This window comes from Dendropsophus ebraccatus, chromosome 15 (assembly GCF_027789765.1).
Source record: "Dendropsophus ebraccatus isolate aDenEbr1 chromosome 15, aDenEbr1.pat, whole genome shotgun sequence".
NCBI classification, from domain to species: Eukaryota; Metazoa; Chordata; class Amphibia; order Anura; family Hylidae; genus Dendropsophus; species Dendropsophus ebraccatus.
This window is the reverse complement of record NC_091468.1, coordinates 74,738,014-74,759,442: the sequence shown is the minus strand read 5'-3', so window position 1 is coordinate 74,759,442 and position 21,429 is coordinate 74,738,014. Positions and strand designations below refer to the sequence as shown.

Below are 21,429 nucleotides of genomic sequence, written 5' to 3'. Positions count from 1 at the left end.
TTGGGTGATGGAGCAGCTGTATACAGCATAGTATATAGGCAGCCATCACATCACTGAGATTATGGTGTGATGGAGCCGGCTGTATACAGCATAGTATATAGGCAGCCATCACATCAGTGAGATTATTGGGTGATGGAGCCGGCTGTATACAGCATAGTATATAGGCAGCCATCACATCACTGAGATTATTAGGTGATGGAGCCGACTGTATACAGCATAGTATATAGGCAGCCATCACATCAGTGAGATTATTGGGTGATGGAGCCGGCTGTATACAGCATAGTATATAGGCAGCCATCACATCAGTGAGATTATTGGGTGATGGAGCGGCTGTATACAGCATAGTATATAGGCAGCCATCACATCAGTGAGATTATTGGGTGATGGAGCCGGCTGTATACAGCATAGTATATAGGCAGCCATCACATCACTGAGATTATTGGGTGATGGAGCAGCTGTATACAGCATAGTATATAGGCAGCCATCACATCAGTGAGATTATTGGGTGATGGAGCCGGCTGTATACAGCATAGTATATAGGCAGCCATCACATCACTGAGATTATGGGGTGATGGAGCAGCTGTATACAGCATAGTATATAGGCAGCCATCACATCACTGAGATTATTGGGTGATGGAGCAGCTGTATACAGCATAGTATATAGGCAGCCATCACATCAGTGAGATTATTAGGTGATGGAGCGGCTGTATACAGCATAGTATATAGGCAGCCATCACATCACTGAGATTATTGGGTGATGGAGCGGCTGTATACAGCATAGTATATAGGCAGCCATCACATCACTGAGATTATTGGGTGATGGAGCAGCTGTATACAGCATAGTATATAGGCAGCCATCACATCACTGAGATTATTGGGTGATGGAGCCGGCTGTATACAGCATAGTATATAGGCAGCCATCACATCACTGAGATTATTGGGTGATGGAGCCGGCTGTATACAGCATAGTATATAGGCAGCCATCACATCACTGAGATTATTAGGTGATGGAGCCGGCTGTATACAGCATAGTATATAGGCAGCCATCACATCAGTGAGATTATTAGGTGATGGAGCCGACTGTATACAGCATAGTATATAGGCAGCCATTACATCACTGAGATTATTGGGTGATGGAACCGGCTGTATACAGCATAGTATATAGGCAGCCATCACATCACTGAGATTATTAGGTGATGGAGCGGCTGTATACAGCATAGTATATAGGCAGCCATCCCATCACTGAGATTATTAGGTGATGGAGCCGGCTGTATACAGCATAGTATATAGGCAGCCATCACATCACTGAGATTATTAGGTGATGGAGCCGGCTGTATACAGCATAGTATATAGGCAGCCATCACATCACTGAGATTATGGGGTGATGGAGCAGCTGTATACAGCATAGTATATAGGCAGCCATCACATCACTGAGATTATTAGGTGATGGAGCCGGCTGTATACAGCATAGTATATAGGCAGCCATCACATTACTGAGATTATTAGGTGATGGAGCCGGCTGTATACAGCATAGTATATAGGCAGCCATCACATCAGTGAGATTATTGGGTGATGGAGCAGCTGTATACAGCATAGTATATAGGCAGCCATCACATCAGTGAGATTATTGGGTGATGGAGCCGGCTGTATACAGCATAGTATATAGGCAGCCACCACATCAGTGAGATTATTGGGTGATGGAGCCGGCTGTATACAGCATAGTATATAGGCAGCCATCACATCACTGAGATTATTGGGTGATGGAACCGGCTGTATACAGCATAGTATATAGGCAGCCATCACATCAGTGAGATTATTGGGTGATGGAGCCGGCTGTATACAGCATAGTATATAGGCAGCCATCACATCAGTGAGATTATTAGGTGATGGAGCCGGCTGTATACAGCATAGTATATAGGCAGCTATCACATCACTGAGATTATTAGGTGATGGAGCCGGCTGTATACAGCATAGTATATAGGCAGCCATCACATCACTGAGATTATTAGGTGATGGAGCCGGCTGTATACAGCATAGTATATAGGCAGCCATCACATCACTGAGATTATTAGGTGATGGAGCCGGCTGTATACAGCATAGTATATAGGCAGCCATCACATCAGTGAGATTATTGGGTGATGGAGCCGGCTGTATACAGTATAGTATATAGGCAGCTATCACATCACTGAGATTATTAGGTGATGGAGCCGGCTGTATACAGCATAGTATATAGGCAGCCATCACATCACTGAGATTATTAGGTGATGGAGCGGCTGTATACAGCATAGTATATAGGCAGCCATCACATCACTGAGATTATTAGGTGATGGAGCCGGCTGTATACAGCATAGTATATAGGCAGCCATCACATCACTGAGATTATTAGGTGATGGAGCAGCTGTATACAGCATAGTATATAGGCAGCCATCACATCACTGAGATTATTAGGTGATGGAGCAGCTGTATACAGCATAGTATATAGGCAGCCATCACATCACTGAGATTATTGGGTGATGGAGCCGGCTGTATACAGCATAGTATATAGGCAGCCATCACATCACTGAGATTATTGGGTGATGGAGCGGCTGTATACAGCATAGTATATAGGCAGCCATCACATCAGTGAGATTATTGGGTGATGGAGCGGCTGTATACAGCATAGTATATAGGCAGCCATCACATCAGTGAGATTATTGGGTGATGGAGCCGGCTGTATACAGCATAGTATATAGGCAGCCATCACATCAGTGAGATTATTAGGTGATGGAGCGGCTGTATACAGCATAGTATATAGGCAGCCATCACATCAGTGAGATTATTAGGTGATGGAGCGGCTGTATACAGCATAGTATATAGGCAGCCATCACATCACTGAGATTATTGGGTGATGGAGCCGGCTGTATACAGCATAGTATATAGGCAGCCATCACATCACTGAGATTATTGGGTGATGGAGCCGGCTGTATACAGCATAGTATATAGGCAGCCATCACATCACTGAGATTATTAGGTGATGGAGCCGGCTGTATACAGCATAGTATATAGGCAGCCATCACATCACTGAGATTATTGGGTGATGGAGCAGCTGTATACAGCATAGTATATAGGCAGCCATCACATCAGTGAGATTATTGGGTGATGGAGCCGGCTGTATACAGCATAGTATATAGGCAGCCATCACATCAGTGATTATTAGGTGATGGAGCGGCTGTATACAGCATAGTATATAGGCAGCCATCACATCACTGAGATTATTAGGTGATGGAGCCGACTGTATACAGCATAGTATATAGGCAGCCATCACATCAGTGAGATTATTGGGTGATGGAGCGGCTGTATACAGCATAGTATATAGGCAGCCATCACATCACTGAGATTATTGGGTGATGGAATCGGCTGTATACAGCATAGTATATAGGCAGCCATCACATCAGTGAGATTATTGGGTGATGGAGCAGCTGTATACAGCATAGTATATAGGCAGCCATCACATCAGTGAGATTATTGGGTGATGGAGCCGGCTGTATACAGCATAGTATATAGGCAGCCACCACATCAGTGAGATTATGGGGTGATGGAGCCGGCTGTATACAGCATAGTATATAGGCAGCCATCACATCACTGAGATTATTAGGTGATGGAGCCGGCTGTATACAGCATAGTATATAGGCAGCCATCACATCACTGAGATTATTGGGTGATGGAGCAGCTGTATACAGCATAGTATATAGGCAGCCATCACATCACTGAGATTATTAGGTGATGGAGCCGGCTGTATACAGCATAGTATATAGGCAGCCATCACATCACTGAGATTATTGGGTGATGGAGCAGCTGTATACAGCATAGTATATAGGCAGCCATCACATCAGTGAGATTATTAGGTGATGGAGCAGCTGTATACAGCATAGTATATAGGCAGCCATGACATCACTGAGATTATTAGGTGATGGAGCCGGCTGTATACAGCATAGTATATAGGCAGCCATCACATCACTGAGTTTATTGGGTGATGGAGCAGCTGTATACAGCATAGTATATAGGCAGCCATCACATCAGTGAGATTATTAGGTGATGGAGCAGCTGTATACAGCATAGTATATAGGCAGCCATGACATCAGTGAGATTATTAGGTGATGGAGCCGGCTGTATACAGCATAGTATATAGGCAGCCATCACATCACTGAGATTATGGGGTGATGGAGCAGCTGTATACAGCATAGTATATAGGCAGCCATCACATCAGTGAGATTATTAGGTGATGGAGCCGGCTGTATACAGCATAGTATATAGGCAGCCATCACATCACTGAGATTATTAGGTGATGGAGCCGGCTGTATACAGCATAGTATATAGGCAGCCATCACATCACTGAGATTATTAGGTGATGGAGCCGGCTGTATACAGCATAGTATATAGGCAGCCATTACATCACTGAGATTATTAGGTGATGGAGCGGCTGTATACAGCATAGTATATAGGCAGCCATCACATCACTGAGATTATGGGGTGATGGAGCCGACTGTATACAGCATAGTATATAGGCAGCCATCACATCACTGAGATTATTAGGTGATGGAGCGGCTGTATACAGCATAGTATATAGGCAGCCACCACATCACTGAGATTATTAGGTGATGGAGCCGGCTGTATACAGCATAGTATATAGGCAGCCATCACATCACTGAGATTATTAGGTGATGGAGCGGCTGTATACAGCATAGTATATAGGCAGCCACCACATCACTGAGATTATTAGGTGATGGAGCAGCTGTATACAGCATAGTATATAGGCAGCTATCACATCACTGAGATTATTAGGTGATGGAGCCGGCTGTATACAGCATAGTATATAGGCAGCCATCACATCAGTGAGATTATTGGGTGATGGAGCGGCTGTATACAGCATAGTATATAGGCAGCCATCACATCACTGAGATTATTGGGTGATGGAGCGGCTGTATACAGCATAGTATATAGGCAGCCATCACATCAGTGAGATTATTGGGTGATGGAGCCGGCTGTATACAGCATAGTATATAGGCAGCCATCACATCACTGAGATTATTAGGTGATGGAGCAGCTGTATACAGCATAGTATATAGGCAGCTATCACATCACTGAGATTATTAGGTGATGGAGCCGGCTGTATACAGCATAGTATATAGGCAGCCATCACATCAGTGAGATTATTGGGTGATGGAGCGGCTGTATACAGCATAGTATATAGGCAGCCACCACATCACTGAGATTATTAGGTGATGGAGCGGCTGTATACAGCATAGTATATAGGCAGCCATCACATCAGTGAGATTATTGGGTGATGGAGCCGGCTGTATACAGCATAGTATATAGGCAGCCATCACATCACTGAGATTATTAGGTGATGGAGCCGGCTGCGCCAGGAGCTGCAGGGGCCCCTGGACCGACCCACTTTCAGGTCTTAGCGCCCCCTGATGTTAAGTATCATGCAAATTATTAATAATACCGACATTTAAGTTGGAGAAGCTGCAGCGAGTGGGGGCGACTGTCAGTGACCGCTCATTCTCTGCCTGCAGCGCTATGGACACAGACAGCTTCCCCCACTGCAATGTCTGTTCTAATGCAGACACCGCATGCAGCAGCACTATCAGTATGTAACTGTGCCAGGACTAATGCTGCATCTTCTTTCCTAAAGTTATATAAACCCCTTTAACCCTTTAAGTTCGGAGTGCCTCTGTAATAAGGGACTCTAGGATATCACCTGGTTTCCCTGCCTTTCTGCGGCCTCTCCCGCTTCCTTCTGATGCTAATTGTCGGCTCTGTTGTCTTTGTTGCCTCCAGGCTAGTGTGTAGAACCTGTAACTGATGTCTTGATCCTGCTGTACACTTTAGATAGGAGCCCAGTTAAGTGTTTCTTCCTCTAGCCCCGCCCACTACCCCCACAGGAGCCTCCCACATAGTGGCAGGGGGTTAGAGTTGACTGAATTCTCAATAAAAGAGCACAGAGGGTCCTAAATAAAGCCCCTATTCCAGGGAGCAGCAAATGAGCGATATTAGTGCTCGCTTGCTCCTCGTTCCCCGCCATTACACGCAGTGGCAGCGAGCGGGTGAGGGGGGGGGCAGCCCAGAGGATATAGCGGCGGTCTGCTGCCTCCTATTGCACAGAGCGCCGGCCGCAGATCGCTGCTGTACAGAAAGACAAACAACGCAACAATCAGCCATCGTGGACGATGTCGGCTGATCGTTTCCTTCTATTCCACAGGACGATTATCGGCCATAAGAGCGAATATCAACTGATAATCATTCCATGGAATAGACAGCTGGAGATCATCCTCCTCCTCCTCCTCCTCCTCATAAAGCAAGTTACTGACAATGGCGCAGGAGCAAATTATCACAGAACAGCTCTTATTTCTCTAATGAGGTAGGGAAACAGAAACCAGCCGGGAGAACAGTGGGGAGTGTGGAGAGGTAAGTATACAGCATCATTATATTATTATTATTAGCAGGGCGCTGGCTGTGGGGGAGTGTGGAGAGGGGAGTATACAGTATTATTATAAGCAGGGTGCTGGCTGTGGGGGTGCGGAGTATACAGCATTATTAGCAGGGCGCTGGCTTTGGGGGAGTGTAGAGAGGTGAGTATACAGCATCATTATTAGCAGGGCACTGGCTGTGGGGGAGTATAGAAAGGTGAGTATACAGCATTATTATTATTAGCAGGGCGCTGGCTGTGGGGGAGCCTGGAGAGGGGAGTATACAGCATTATTATAAGCAGAGCGCTGGCTGTGGGGGAGCCTGGAGAGGGGAGTATACAGCATTATTATAAGCAGGGCGCTGGCTGTGAGGGAGTGTGGAGAGGTGAGTATACAGCATTATTATCAGCATGGCGCTGGTTGTGAGGGAGTGTGGAGAGGTGAGTATACAGCATTATTATCAGCATGGCGCTCCCTTACCCTTCCTACAGGACGGTGTAATAACAATCCTCACTGACCTCTGCTGGAGAAGACGGGACTGGCTGTGGATCCCGCTGACGTGTGTCTCTGATTTATCACAGATTTCAGCTTCTCTTGAAATATTTTATCATCTAAGGGAAGAAGAGGGAGGCGAGAAATCTGTGAGACACGTCGGGACAAGATAGCAGAAAAGAATACATGTAGGAGAGGGCGCCACCCCAACACCCCTGCCAGGAGAGTGCGCCACCCCAACACCCCTGCCAGGAGAGTGCGCCACCCCAACACCCCTGCCAGGAGAGTGCGCCACCCCAACACCCCTGCCAGGAGAGTGCGCCACCCCAACACCCCTGCCAGGAGAGTGCGCCACCCCAACACCCCTGCCAGGAGAGGGCGCCACCCCAACACCCCTGCCAGGAGAGGGCGCCACCCCAACACCCCTGCCAGGAGAGGGCGCCACCCCAACACCCCTGCCAGGAGAGTGCGCCACCCCAACAACCCTGCCAGGAGAGGGCGCTGTATGTCACAGTATTATATTCGTAGGGCGCAGTGTGCGGCAGTATTATATTCCCAGGGTGCAGTGTGCGGCAGTATTATATTCCCAGGGTGCAGTGTGCGGCAGTATTATATTCTCAGGGTGCAGTGTGCGGCAGTATTATATTCCCAGGGTGCAGTGTGCGGCAGTATTATATTCCCAGGGTGCAGTGTGCGGCAGTATTATATTCCCAGGGTGCAGTGTGCGGCAGTATTATATACTCAGGGTGCAGTGTGCGGCAGTATTATATACTCAGGGTGCAGTGTGCGGCAGTATTATATTCGTAGGGCGCTGTATGCCACAGTATTATATTCCCAGCGTGCAGTGTGCGGCAGTATTATATTCCCAGCGTGCAGCAGTATTATATTCCCAGCGTGCAGCAGTATTATATTCGCAGGATGCAGTGTGCGGCAGTAGCAGGGTGCAGTGTGCAGCAGTATTATATTCCCAGGGTGCAGTGTGCGGCAGTATTATATTCCCAGGGTGCAGTGTGCGGCAGTATTATATTCCCAGGGTGCAGTGTGCGGCAGTATTATATTCCCAGGGTGCAGTGTGCGGCAGTATTATATTCCCAGGGTGCAGTGTGCGGCAGTATTATATTCCCAGGGTGCAGTGTGCGGCAGTATTATATTCCCAGGGTGCAGTGTGCGGCAGTATTATATTCTCAGGGTGCAGTGTGCAGCAGTATTATATTCCCAGGTCGCAGTGTGCGGCAGTATTATATTCCCAGGGTGCAGTGTGCGGCAGTATTATATTCCCAGGGTGCAGTGTGCGGCAGTATTATATTTGCAGGATGCAGTGTGCGGCAGTATTATATACGCAGGGTGCAGTGTGCAGCAGTATTATATTCCCAGGGTGCAGTGTGTGGCAGTATTATATTTGCAGGGTGCAGTGTGCGGCAGTATTATATTCACAGGGTGCAGTGTGCGGCAGTATTATATTCACAGGGTGCAGTGTGCGGCAGTATTATATTCCCAGGGTGCAGTGTGCGGCAGTATTATATTCTCAGGGTGCAGTGTGCGGCAGTATTATATTCCCAGGGTGCAGTGTGCGGCAGTATTATATTCTCAGGGTGCAGTGTGCGGCAGTATTATATACGCAGGGTGCAGCAGTATTATATTCCCAGGTCGCAGTGTGCGGCAGTATTATATTCCCAGGGTGCAGTGTGCGGCAGTATTATATTCCCAGGGTGCAGTGTGCGGCAGTATTATATTTGCAGGATGCAGTGTGCGGCAGTATTATATTCCCAGGGTGCAGTGTGTGGCTGTATTATATTCCCAGGGTGCAGTGTGCGGCAGTATTATATTCCCAGGGTGCAGTGTGCGGCAGTATTATATTCACAGGATGCAGTGTGCGGCAGTATTATATTCACAGGGTGCAGTGTGCGGCAGTATTATATTCGCAGGATGCAGTGTGCGGCAGTATTATATACGCAGGGTGCAGTGTGCGGCAGTATTATATACGCAGGGTGCAGTGTGCGGCAGTATTATATACGCAGGATGCAGTGTGCGGCAGTATTATATACGCAGGGTGCAGTGTGCGGCAGTATTATATACGCAGGGTGCAGTGTGCGGCAGAATTGTATTCCCAGGGTGCAGTGTGCGGCAGTATTATATACGCAGGGTGCAGTGTGCGGCAGTATTATATTCCCAGGGTGCAGTGTGCGGCAGTATTATATTTGCAGGATGCAGTGTGCGGCAGTATTATATTCCCAGGGTGCAGTGTGCGGCAGTATTATATTCCCAGGGTGCAGTGTGCGGCAGTATTATATTCCCAGGGTGCAGTGTGCAACAGTATTATATTCCCAGGGTGCAGTGTGCAACAGTATTATATTCCCAGGGTGCAGTGTGCGGCAGTATTATATTCTCAGGGTGCAGTGTGCGACAGTATTATATTCAGAGTGTGCGGCAGTATTATATACGCAGGGTGCAGTGTGCGGCAGTATTATATATGCAGGGTGCAGTGTGCGGCAGTATTATATGTGCAGGATGCAGTGTGCAGCAGTATTATAATTGCTATTGGCCTCATTAGGGTTTCTGCCTCCTCTGGATCAGCACAGTAGGGTTCTGTAGGTCAATGGCCTCTATTCTTTTTTTAGCCATAGTAACTAGTGAGGAGAGGCGGCAGATTTGCCCTGTGGCGGTGGCTTTGCCCTGTGGCGGCGGATTTGCCCTGTGGCGGCGGACTGTATCTCACCTATGTGCAAAGAAAAGAAGAAATTATTGGAATTATGACAAACAAAAGTGTTGGTTGGAGGGTGGACGGCCAGAAGGAAACGGAAGATTAATCTCAGCAGGTCCAGCTCCGGAGGAGATCCCAGGACTTCTTCTATGATCTTTATATAAGATCCACAAACCTCCTGAGGGATAGTGGTTATATAGCCTTCCCTGTGCTCCTGAAATACAAACATCACAATCACCATTCACATAAGTAACAAAACATCAGTATAACACAGCAAGAGAGACGAGAAGAGCAAAAACTCCGGGAATTATATCCGATTATATCTACACACTTCACAACACTGTACATGTGTCCGAGCGACAGCGGGGATCAGCTCTGCTACGTCTGACGCGTGGGGATCAGCTCTGCTACGTCTGAAGCGTGGGGATCAGCTCTGCTACGTCTGACGCGTGGGGATCAGCTCTGCTACGTCTGACGCGTGGGGATCAGCTCTGCTACGTCTGACGCGTGGGGATCAGCTCTGCTACGTCTGACACGTGGGGATCAGCTCTGCTACGTCTGACGCGTGGGGATCAGCTCTGCTACATCTGACGCGTGAGGCTCAGCTCTGCTACATCTGACACGTGAAGATCAGCTCTGCTACATCTGACACGTGGAGATCAGCTCCGCTACATCTGGGAGGATGTGCTGCCAGCGGCTGTGGATTACATACTGGGGTGATGTGATGCAGTGAAAAAAATGGAAACGGATGTAAAAACGGATGATTTTTCACAGATTTTGGATTTTGCTAGTGGCCTAAAATCACGGTCCTTAAAAATGACTTTAGGTGTGAATGAGGCCTAACAAGCAGAGCTGTGGAGTCAGAGCTGCGGCCCTGGTAACACGCCGGTTATTTGGGAATGTCTCTCCCTGAAGAGAGTCACATACTGCAGAAGGAACTCCTAACATAGTAATAATACATCAGCTTGGAGACAACATGAGGCGGAGTGCCGCCATAACCACTCCCACCTTCCCAGGTGACCTACCTGTAAGACCTGGCAGGCGAGCAGGAAGTGGTGCACCACCCGCGCCTTCAGCAGCTGGCGGATGTTAAACACTTTGTAGGGATGAGAATCTCGGATCAGTAATTCCAGACAGGTCATTAAGGTTTCCCACACTCCAACCTACAAGAGAGACAAAGATGAATACATGGAGGGCATCACACAGAGTTTGGGGGTCACACAGTGGTTTGGGGTCACACAGTGGTTTGGGGTCACACAGTGGTTTGGGGTCACACACAGTTTTCGGTCGGTGTTTTCTACAAAAGTCAGAAAAGTTTGACAGTAACCGCTCATTAATACAGTAAATTATGAAATCTATACAGATCCAAAAATTATACCAGACACAGCATGGCAGTAAGCACACAGAGAACCATTAAAAGTGAGTGAGGAAGCAAGTGAGCCTCCCCAAAATTATACCAGACACAGCATGGCAGTAAGCACACAGAGAACCATTAAAAGTGAGTGAGGAAGCAAGTGAGCCTCCCCAAAATTATACCAGACACAGCATGGCAGTGAGCACACAGAGAACCATTAAGAAAAATTAAGAAAAAATTAAATTAAGAAAAAGTACAATATATCTATACATGGTGTCTTAGTAAGGGGTGGTGTGTTCCATCATAGTGCAAATGTTTTTTTGGGGGGGAACCACACATCCTTCTAGACTATCAAAGTGGTAAAAATGTGAACACAAAGTGTGCAATCAAAAAACAACCAATGAAAAGTGAGATAAGTGCAGAACTTTAAACTTTTACAAGGTGAACTATGAACTGAAAACAGTCACCCAACAATAGTGACCTCCCATTCCCTAGTTCAGTGATTATAATTCAGTGTGCTGAGACACATGATCGGGTGTGCCGCGGGGAAAGTTCCACAAACTATGGTGCCCCTGTGTTTTGTTCCCCGGCAATGCGCAGCGATCAGTAGCGGATTATAATGTGGGCGGTTGCGTGGTGCGCTGCGGCGGGCCGTGATGCACACATCTAATCAACATGTGCGCTACGGCCCGCCGCAGCGCACCATGCTCCCGCTCTCCGCTGATTGGAGGAGCGCGTCCGGGCCCTATGGGCGGCCAGTAGGTGAGGCGGACAGCAGCGGCGACCATCTCGGAGGAGGTGAGGAGGAAGTGGGTGGAGAGAAACCTGGGGATGGGGGAGAGAAACAGCGGAAAGAAGCAGGGGGGAGAGAAGTATGGTGGAGAGAAGCACAGGAGAGAAGCATGGGGGAGAGAAGCACAGGAGAGAAGCATGGGGAGAGAAGCAGAGGGGAAAAGTATGGTGAAGAGAAGCACAGGAGAGAAGCAGGGGGAAGAAGTATGGTGGAGAGAAGCACAGGAGAGAAGTAGGGGGGAGAAGTATGGTGGAGAGAAGCACAGGAGAGAAGCAGGGGGGAGAAGTATGGTGGAGAGAAGCACAGGAGAGAAGCAGGGGGGAGAAGTATGGTGGAGAGAAGCACAGGAGAGAAGCAGGGGGGAGAAGTATGGTGGAGAGAAGCACAGGAGAGAAGCAGGGGGGAGAAGTATGGTGGAGAGAAGCACAGGAGAGAAGTATGGTGGAGAGAAGCATGGGGGAGAGAAGCACAGGAGAGAAGCACAGGGGTGAGAAGTATGGTGGAGAGAAGCACAGGAGAGAAGCATGGGGGAGAGAAGCACAGGAGAGAAGCACAGGAGAGAAGCATGGGGGAGAGAAGCACAGGAGAGAAGCAGGGGGGAGAAGTATGGTGGAGAGAAGCACAGGAGAGAAGTATGGTGGAGAGAAGCATGGGGGAGAGAAGCACAGGAGAGAAGTATGGTGGAGAGAAGCATGGGGGAGAGAAGCAGGGGGGAGAAGTATGGTGGAGAGAAGCAGGGGTGAGAAGTATGGTGGAGAGAAGCACAGGAGAGAAGCAGGGGGGAGAAGTATGGTGGAGAGAAGCACAGGAGAGAAGTATGGTGGAGAGAAGCATGGGGGAGAGAAGCACAGGAGAGAAGCACAGGGGTGAGAAGTATGGTGGAGAGAAGCACACGAGAGAAGCAGGGGGGAGAAGTATGGTGGAGAGAAGCACAGGAGAGAAGTATGGTGGAGAGAAGCATGGGGGAGAGAAGCAGGGGGGAGAAGTATGGTGGAGAGAAGCAGGGGGGAGAAGTATGGTGGAGAGAAGCACAGGAGAGAAGTATGGTGGAGAGAAGCATGGGAGAGAAGAAAACAGGCCCAGGTTTCACACTGAGTGAGTATAAATACATTTAGAATCTATATTATTAACTATATGTATAACATGTACTGTTTTAGTGTCATTTTGTGCCATTTTGGTTGGTGGTGTGCCCCGAGATTTTTTAAGTATAAAAAGTGTGCCGCGGCTCAAAAAAGGTTGAATATCACTGCCCTAGTTGACTAATGTGACAATTCTAAGTGCTAATAAGGAATTTGTTTTGATTTCGGGGAGTTTTGCATTTACGCTGTTCGCCCGGGGGTAAAACGGACTTGTTATATATGTTCCTCCAGTTGTTACGATTACAACGATATATAACATGTATAACTTTTATTGTATCGGATGGCTTTTAAAAAATTCAAACCGTTGTTACCAAATATACGTTCCTTACAATCTCTCCATTCCGAGGCTTATAACGCTTTTATCCTTTGGCCAAGTGTCATTTTTTGCGCCATGATCTTTACTTTCTATCGGTACCTTGATTGCACATATACGACTTTTTGAACTCTTTTTATTTAATTTTTTCTGGATTTAATGCGACCAAAAATGCGCAATTTTGCACTTTGGATTTTTTTTGTGCTGACGCAGTTTACCATGTGAGATCAGGAAAGTGATAATTTAATAGTTCGGGCGATTACGTATGCGGCGATACTAAATATGTTTATTTATTTGTTTATTTATATTTCTAAAATGGGAAAAGGGGGGTGATTTGGACTTTTATATTTTATTAATAAAAACACTTTTTTACTTTTATTTTTACATCAACTAGAAGACTGGGGGACTTGTATATACACAGCACTGATCCCCCTGGGGGACTTGTATATACACAGCACTGATCCCCCTGGGGGACTTGTATATACACAGCACTGATCCCCCTGGGGGACTTGTATATACACAGCACTGATCCCCCTGGGGGACTCCTATATACACAGCACTGATCCCCCTGGGGGACTTGTATATACACAGCACTGATCCCCCTGGGGGACTTGTATATACACAGCACTGATCCCCCTGGGGGGCTCCTATATACACAGCACTGATCCCCCTGGGGGTTCCTATATACACAGCACTGATCCCTCTGGGGGACTCCTTTATACACAGCACTGATCCCCCTGGGGGACTCGTATATACACAGCACTGATCCCTCTGGGGGACTCCTTTATACACAGCACTGATCCCCCTGGGGGACTTGTATATACACAGCACTGATCCCCCTGGGGGACTTGTATATACACAGCACTGATCCCCCTGGGGGACTCCTATATACACAGCACTGATCCCCCTGGGGGACTCCTATATACACAGCACTGATCCCCCTGGGGGACTCCTATATACACAGCACTGATCCCCCTGGGGGACTCCTATATACAAAGCACTGATCCCCCTGGGGGACTCCTATATACACAGCACTGATCCCCCTGGGGGACTTGTATATGCACACCACTGATCCCCCTGGGGGACTTGTATATACACAGCACTGATCCCCCTGGGGGCTCCTATATACACAGCACTGATCCCCCTGGAAAACTCCTATATACACAGCAGTGATCCCCCTTGGGAACTCCTATATACACGGCACTGATCCCCCTGGGGGACTCCTATATACACAGCACTGATCCCCCTGGGGGACTTGTATATACACAGCACTGATCTCCCTGGGGGACTTCTATATACACAACACTGATCCCCCTGGGGGACTTGTATATGCACACCACTGATCCCCCTGGGGGACTTGTATATACACAGCACTGATCCCCCTGGGGGCTCCTATATACACAGCACTGATCCCCCTGGAAAACTCCTATATACACAGCAGTGATCCCCCTTGGGAACTCCTATATACACGGCACTGATCCCCCTGGGGGACTCCTATATACACAGCACTGATCCCCTTGGGGGCTCCTATATACACAGCACTGATCCCACTGGGGGACTCCTATATACACAGCACTGATCCCCCTGGGGGACTTGTACATACACAGCACTGATCCCCCTGGGGGACTTGTACTGTATATACACAGCACTGATCCCCCTGGTAGACTTGTATATACACAGCACTGATCCCCCTGGGGGACTTGTATATACACAGCACTGATCCCCCTGGGGGACTTGTATATACACAGCACTGATCCCCCTGGGGGACTTGTATATACACAGCACTGATCCCCCTGGGAGACTCCTATATACACCGCATTGATCCCCCTGGGGGACTTGTACATACACAGCACTGATCCCCCTGGGGTACTTGTACTGTATATACACAGCACTGATCCCCCTGGTAGACTTGTACATACACAGCACTGATCCCCCTGGGGGACTTGTATATACACAGCACTGATCCCCCTGGTAGACTTGTATATACACAGCACTGATCCCCCTGGGGGACTTGTATATACACAGCACTGATCCCCCTGGGGGACTTGTATATACACAGCACTGATCCCCCTGGGGGACTTGTATATACACAGCACTGATCCCCCTGGGAGACTCCTATATACACCGCATTGATCCCCCTGGGGGACTTGTACATACACAGCACTGATCCCCCTGGGGTACTTGTACTGTATATACACAGCACTGATCCCCCTGGTAGACTTGTATATACACAGCACTGATCCCCCTGGGGGACTTGTATATACACAGCACTGATCCTCCTGGGAGACTCCTATATACACAGCACTGATCCCCCTGGGGGACTTGTATATACACAGCACGGATCCCCCTGGGGGACTTGTATATACACAGCACTGATCCCCCTGGGGGACTTGTATATACACAGCACTGATCCCCCTGGGGGACTTGTATATACACAGCACTGATCCCCCTGGGGGACTTGTATATACACAGCTCAGTTGCTCAGACTCAGGGAAGGGTCCATAGGAGCATGGTGGTGGTGGTGGTGGATCTGAATCCCTTCTTTCCCTGGAGGGGCCAGGCTGTGGGGAAGGAGGCTGAGCTAATGGAGCAAGGGTTCCACTCCCTTGGGTAGCGTGGGTGGACTGCGTTGAAGACTGGGTGGTGGATAAGTTACTGGACACATTATCCGCTATCCACGTGATCACCTGTTCACACTGCTGCGGTTTTAATAACGGTCTACCATGAGACCCCGTAAGTTGGTCAAAGAAGCTAGGGAGTGCACGTCTGCGGTGTGCCACTGCTCCCTCCTCAACAGGTGCTGCTGTGTCACCCTGCCCTGAACCACGGCCTCCAGCAACCACATCACTTGGAACCCCACGCCCTCGTCCCTTACCCCCCCTGGGGTTCACCATTTTATGGATACTGCACAGTATGGAACTTAGATAGGCCTTGCGTATGAAATACAGAAATCAGGAAAAATACTTGTGCTCCCACAAGTTTTGGGGGGGCTGTACGGTACAATCTGGTAGTGGCTGGACCTATACACACTCTGTAACACCCCATTACAATGAGCAGTGAAGTGCTATGCAGGTGTACTACAAATCCCAGCAATACAGTGTACCACCCACGAGTTTTAGGGGTGCCGTACGGTACAATCTGGCTAGGCCTGCTGTCAGTCACCATCAAGGGTACACCTGATGCCTCTCGACCGGGGGTGGTGAGGCCCCGGCCACGGCTGGACAAAAAAATAAAAATAAAACAGCTGGCTGGTTGGCGGGGGCTCGATCGGCGGGCTCCCGTTAACCAGTCCCGCTTCTCCACAGACGTAGTGTGACGTCAGAGCATGGCAGTGAGGACACAGAGAAGCATTAGGAGTGAGTGAGGAAGCAATTAATCCTCCCAATAATTAGGCCAGACACTGAATGGCAGAAGAAGACTTGGCAGTTGGCTGAGAATTGAAGGAAGAGGAGGAAGAGGAGGAGGAGAGGAGATAACAAGAATCTTCATGTTCAGCTGCTTTCCCCGGGTGGACAGTTGGATTCAGGTGAAATCCAGGCTTTGTTCATTTTTATAAACGTCAGCCTGTCAGCGCTGTCAGTGGACAGGCGGGTGCGCTTATCAGTGATGATGGCACCAGCTGCACTGAAGACCCGCTCTGACAACACGCTAGCGGCAGGGCAGCCCAGCACCTCAAAGGCGTAAAGCGCTAGTTTAGGCCACGTATCCAGCTTTGCAACCCAGTAATAGTAGGTAGCAGAGTGATCGGGAAGGACGTTGGTATCTTCCTGAGGCTTCCCCTTTACTCTGTCTAGACTGGGGACAGGTGACATAGTCTTGCTGGGGTGCCATGAAACTGTCAAAGCCCTTGGAGAGTGTTCCCCTGCCCCTTGACAAGCTTCCTGCTCCACCGCTCCTCTCCCCCGCTCTTTGGCCTACAGAACTACGTCCTCTGGCGCTAGTGGTGTCAGATAGGAAGTACATTTTCAGCTTCTGCACCAGGGCCTGTTGATATCGATTCACTCTCATACTGCGTTCCTCGGCAGGAATGAGAGTGGAAAAGTTCGGTTTGTACCGAGGGTCCAGGAGGGTGAACACCCAGTAATCTGTGTTGTCCAAAACCAGTAGTCAACATGGATGCCAGTTAAGGCCCAGCAACAAGGAGGCAAGGGCAGGCACACCAGTAGTCAACATGGATGCCAGTTAAGGCCCAGCAGTAGTCAACAAGTAGCCTTCTACCCCCAGCACCTTTTCGATTTTCAATTTGACTGCAGCAGTTGGGGTAACATTCACCACCTCTCCCCCCACCGCTGTTTTGATTTTGAATTTGACTTTGATCCTTGAGGATCTGGCAATTGTCTCATGCATCACTTGAGGGGTAGTGTACTACAAATCCCAGCAATACAGTGTAGTACCCACTAGTTTAGAAGGGGCTGTACGGTACAATGTGGTAGTGGCTGGACCTAGACACACGCTGGGATACCCCCTTACAATAAGCAGAGAAGTTTTATGCAGGTGTACTACAAATCCCAGCAATACAGTGTAGTAACCACTAGTTTAGGAGGGGGGGCTGTACGGTACAATATGGTAGTGGCTGCACCTATACACTCTCTGACACCCCCGTCCAATGAGCAGTGAAGTTCTATGCAGGTGTACTACAAATCCTAGCAATCCAATGTAGTACAGCAGGACCACCAGCCCCAAAATCAAAAAAGAGTACACTGAGCACTTCTTAGGGGTGTGTATGCAGCACCTAAAGCCCCCTTTCTGCCAGCAGCCGGTCACCACAGTGTGCTGGTGAAATCGAGGTAGCAGCACTACAACTCTCAGCCAGCAGTCTGTAGTAATAGTATTAATAAAAGCTTTGAAGCCCTGAGAAGGTCTGTGTGTTTGTATTACTGGTATATACCCGGCCTACTGGAAGGCTATATCCTACACTGACACTCTCCCTGACCAGCAGCAGCTCTCTCCATGATCTCTCACAGCATGCGTCTGAAGAGAGTACTGCCGGCTGCACGTTTTATATGGCAGGGTCATCTGATCTGGCTAACCAATTGCTGCTATCGACATGTATGGGTCCCACGTCATCGCAGGATGTACCAAAGAGTCTCCTGCATGTTTATTGGCTGAGAAATAGCGCCCAAACTTACAGGAAACGGATGACGAGATTTCCTCGAGTATCGCATACCATCGAGTACCCTAATACTCTAAGGAGAAGAAGCTGCCGGAAGACGAGCACACTAAGGAACCGAAGGAGAGAGGCTCCCGGAAGACGAGCACACTAAGAAAGAGCAGGAGAGAAGTTGCCGGAAGACGAGCACACTAAGGAACAGAAGGAGAGAGGCTCCCGGAAGACGAGCACAATAAGAAAGAGCAGGAGAGAAACTGCCGGAGACAAGCACACTAAGGAAGAGCAGGAGAGAAGCTGCCGGAAGACCAGCACACTAAGGGCCCTATTCCACTGGACGATTATCGTTCGCATAATCGTTAACGATTAATGATCTCAAACTACAGCTATTGCGAAAGACCTGAAAAAGTTCACTCATTTCCATGCAACAATAATCGTTACTTATGATCGTATTTGCGATAATTTTTTCTTCGCTATTTTGTTTAGATTTGAACGATTTAACGATAATCTGAATGATAATCATCCGGTGGAATAGGGCCCTAAGGAAGAGCAGGGAGAAGCTGCCGGAAGACAAGCACACTAAGAAAGGGCAGGAGAGAAGCTGCCTGAAGACGAGCACACTAAGGAAGAGCAGGAGAGAAGCTGCCGGAAGAGGAGCACACTAAGGAAGAGCAGGAGAGAAGCTGCCGGAAGACGAGCACACTAAGGAAGAACAGGAGAGTAGCTGCCGGAAGACGAGCACACTAAGAAAGAGCAGGAGAGAAGCTGCCGGAAGACGAGCACACTAAGGAACAGAAGGAGAGAAGCTGCCAGAAGACGAGCACACTAAGGAAGAACAGGAGAGAAGCTGCCGGAAGACGAGCACACTAAGAAAGAGCAGGAGAGAAGCTGCCGGAAGACGAGCACACTAAGGAAGAACAGGAGAGAAGCTGCCGGAAGACGAGCACACTAAGAAAGAGCAGGAGAAAAGCTGCCGGAAGACGAGCACACTAAGGAAGAGCAGGAGAGAAGCTGCCGGAAGACAAGCACACTAAGAAAGGGCAGGAGAGAAGCTGCCGGAAGAGGAGCACACTAAGGAAGAGCAGGAGAGAAGCTGCCGGAAGACGAGCACACTAAGGAAGAACAGGAGAGTAGCTGCCGGAAGACGAGCACACTAAGAAAGAGCAGGAGAGAAGCTGCCGGAAGACAAGCACACTAAGGAACAGAAGGAGAGAAGCTGCCGGAAGACGAGCACACTAAGGAAGAGCAGGAGAGAAGCTGCCGGAAGACGAGCACACTAAGGAACAGAAGGAGAGAAGCTGCCAGAAGACGAGCACACTAAGAAAGAGCAGGAGAGAAGCTGCCGGAAGACGAGCACACTAAGGAACAGAAGGAGAGAAGCTGCCGGAAGACGAGCACACTAAGGAAGAACAGGAGAGAAGCTGCCGGAAGACGAGCACACTAAGAAAGAGCAGGAGAGAAGCTGCCGGAAGACGAGCACACTAAGGAAGAACAGGAGAGAAGCTGCCGGAAGACGAGCACACTAAGAAAGAGCAGGAGAAAAGCTGCCGGAAGACGAGCACACTAAGGAAGAGCAGGAGAGAAGCTGCCGGAAGACGGGCACACTAAGGAAGAGCAGGAGAGAAGCTGCCGGAAGACGAGCACACTAAGGAAGAGCAAGTGAGAAGCTGTCGAAAGGCAAGCACACTAAGGAAGAGCAGGAGAGAAGCTGCCAGAAGACGAGCACACTAAGGAAGAGCAAGTGAGAAGCTGTCGAAAGGCAAGCACACTAAGGAAGAGCAGATGACCACAGGACAGAGCTACCAGCAGCAGGACCTCAATTTTATGGTCAGCTGAAAAGATGCAATTAATGATATACAAACATATTGTTGTTTGTCATTTGATCACTGCCGCGTTTACAGCAGAAGAATATGAATTGATGTTGATTTATTGCACGATAGCAGTCCCATGTAAAAGACCATTCTTCCCTGTGATGAGGCCTCCATATAGTAAACTCTCCAGGAGCATATCAGTACATTTGTGGCTCAGTGACCGAAGGAACAGTCCTGACTCTGGTCCAATCATCATAAATCCCTACATTGTAAGAATGTCCCCTCCCCCATCGTTACATTGTAGGAATATCCCCCCCCCCCATCGTTACATTGTAGGAATGCCCCCCCCCATAGTTACATTGTAGGAACGTCCCCCCCCTATTGATACATTGTAGGAATGTCCCCCCCCATCATTACATTGTAGGAATGTCCCCCCCCCATCGTTACATTGTAGGAATGTCCCCCCCCATCATTACATTGTAGGAACGTCCCCCCCCCCCCCATCGTTACATTGTAGGAATGTCCCCCCCCCCCCCATCGTTACATTGTAGGAATGTCCCCCCCATTGTTACATTGTAAGAATGTCCCCCCCCCCCATCGTTACATTGTAAGAATGTCCCCCCCCCCCATTGTTACATTGTAAGAATGTCCCCCCCCCCCATCGTTACATTGTAGGAATGTCCCCCCCATTGTTACATTGTAGGAATGTCCCCCCCCCCCATCGTTACATTGTAGGAATGTCCCCCCCCCCATCGTTACATTGTAGGAATGTCCCCTCCCCCATCGTTACATTGTAGGAATGCCCCCCCCCATAGTTACATTGTAGGAATGTCCCCCCCATCGTTACATTGTCGGAATCCCCCCCCATAGTTACATTGTAGGAATGCCCCCCCCATCGTTACATTGTAGGAATGTCCCCCCATCGTTACATTGTAGGAATGCCCCCCCCATAGTTACATTGTCGGAATGCCCCCCCCCCCTATTGTTACATTGTAGGAATGTCCCCCCATCGTTACATTGTAGGAATGTCCCCCCCCATCGTTACATTGTAGGAATGTCTCCCCCCATAGTTACATTGTAGGAATGTCTCCCCCCATAGTTACATTGTAGGAATGTCTCCCCCCATAGTTACATTGTCGGAATCCCCCCCCCCCCATCGTTACATTGTAGGAATGCCCCCCCCCCATAGTTACATTGTAGGAATGCCCCCCCCATCGTTACATTGTAGGAATGTCCCCCCCCCCATCGTTACATTGTAGGAACGTCC

The 21,429-nt window shown here is 48.9% G+C and overlaps 1 protein-coding gene across 1 annotated transcript in view; it reads right to left on the bottom strand.

Annotated features, from left to right (window-relative positions):
* LYST (lysosomal trafficking regulator) overlaps nucleotides 1–21,429 on the bottom strand; it is a 442,781-nt gene that overhangs the window by 247,990 nt on the left and 173,362 nt on the right. The window contains exons 18-20 of the mRNA XM_069954584.1: nucleotides 10,671–10,808; nucleotides 9,661–9,859; nucleotides 6,971–7,063 (exon numbers count right to left, since the gene is read on the bottom strand). Of these exons, the coding sequence (XP_069810685.1) occupies nucleotides 6,971–7,063; nucleotides 9,661–9,859; nucleotides 10,671–10,808 (430 nt within the window). The remainder of the gene's footprint in view (nucleotides 1–6,970; nucleotides 7,064–9,660; nucleotides 9,860–10,670; nucleotides 10,809–21,429) is intronic.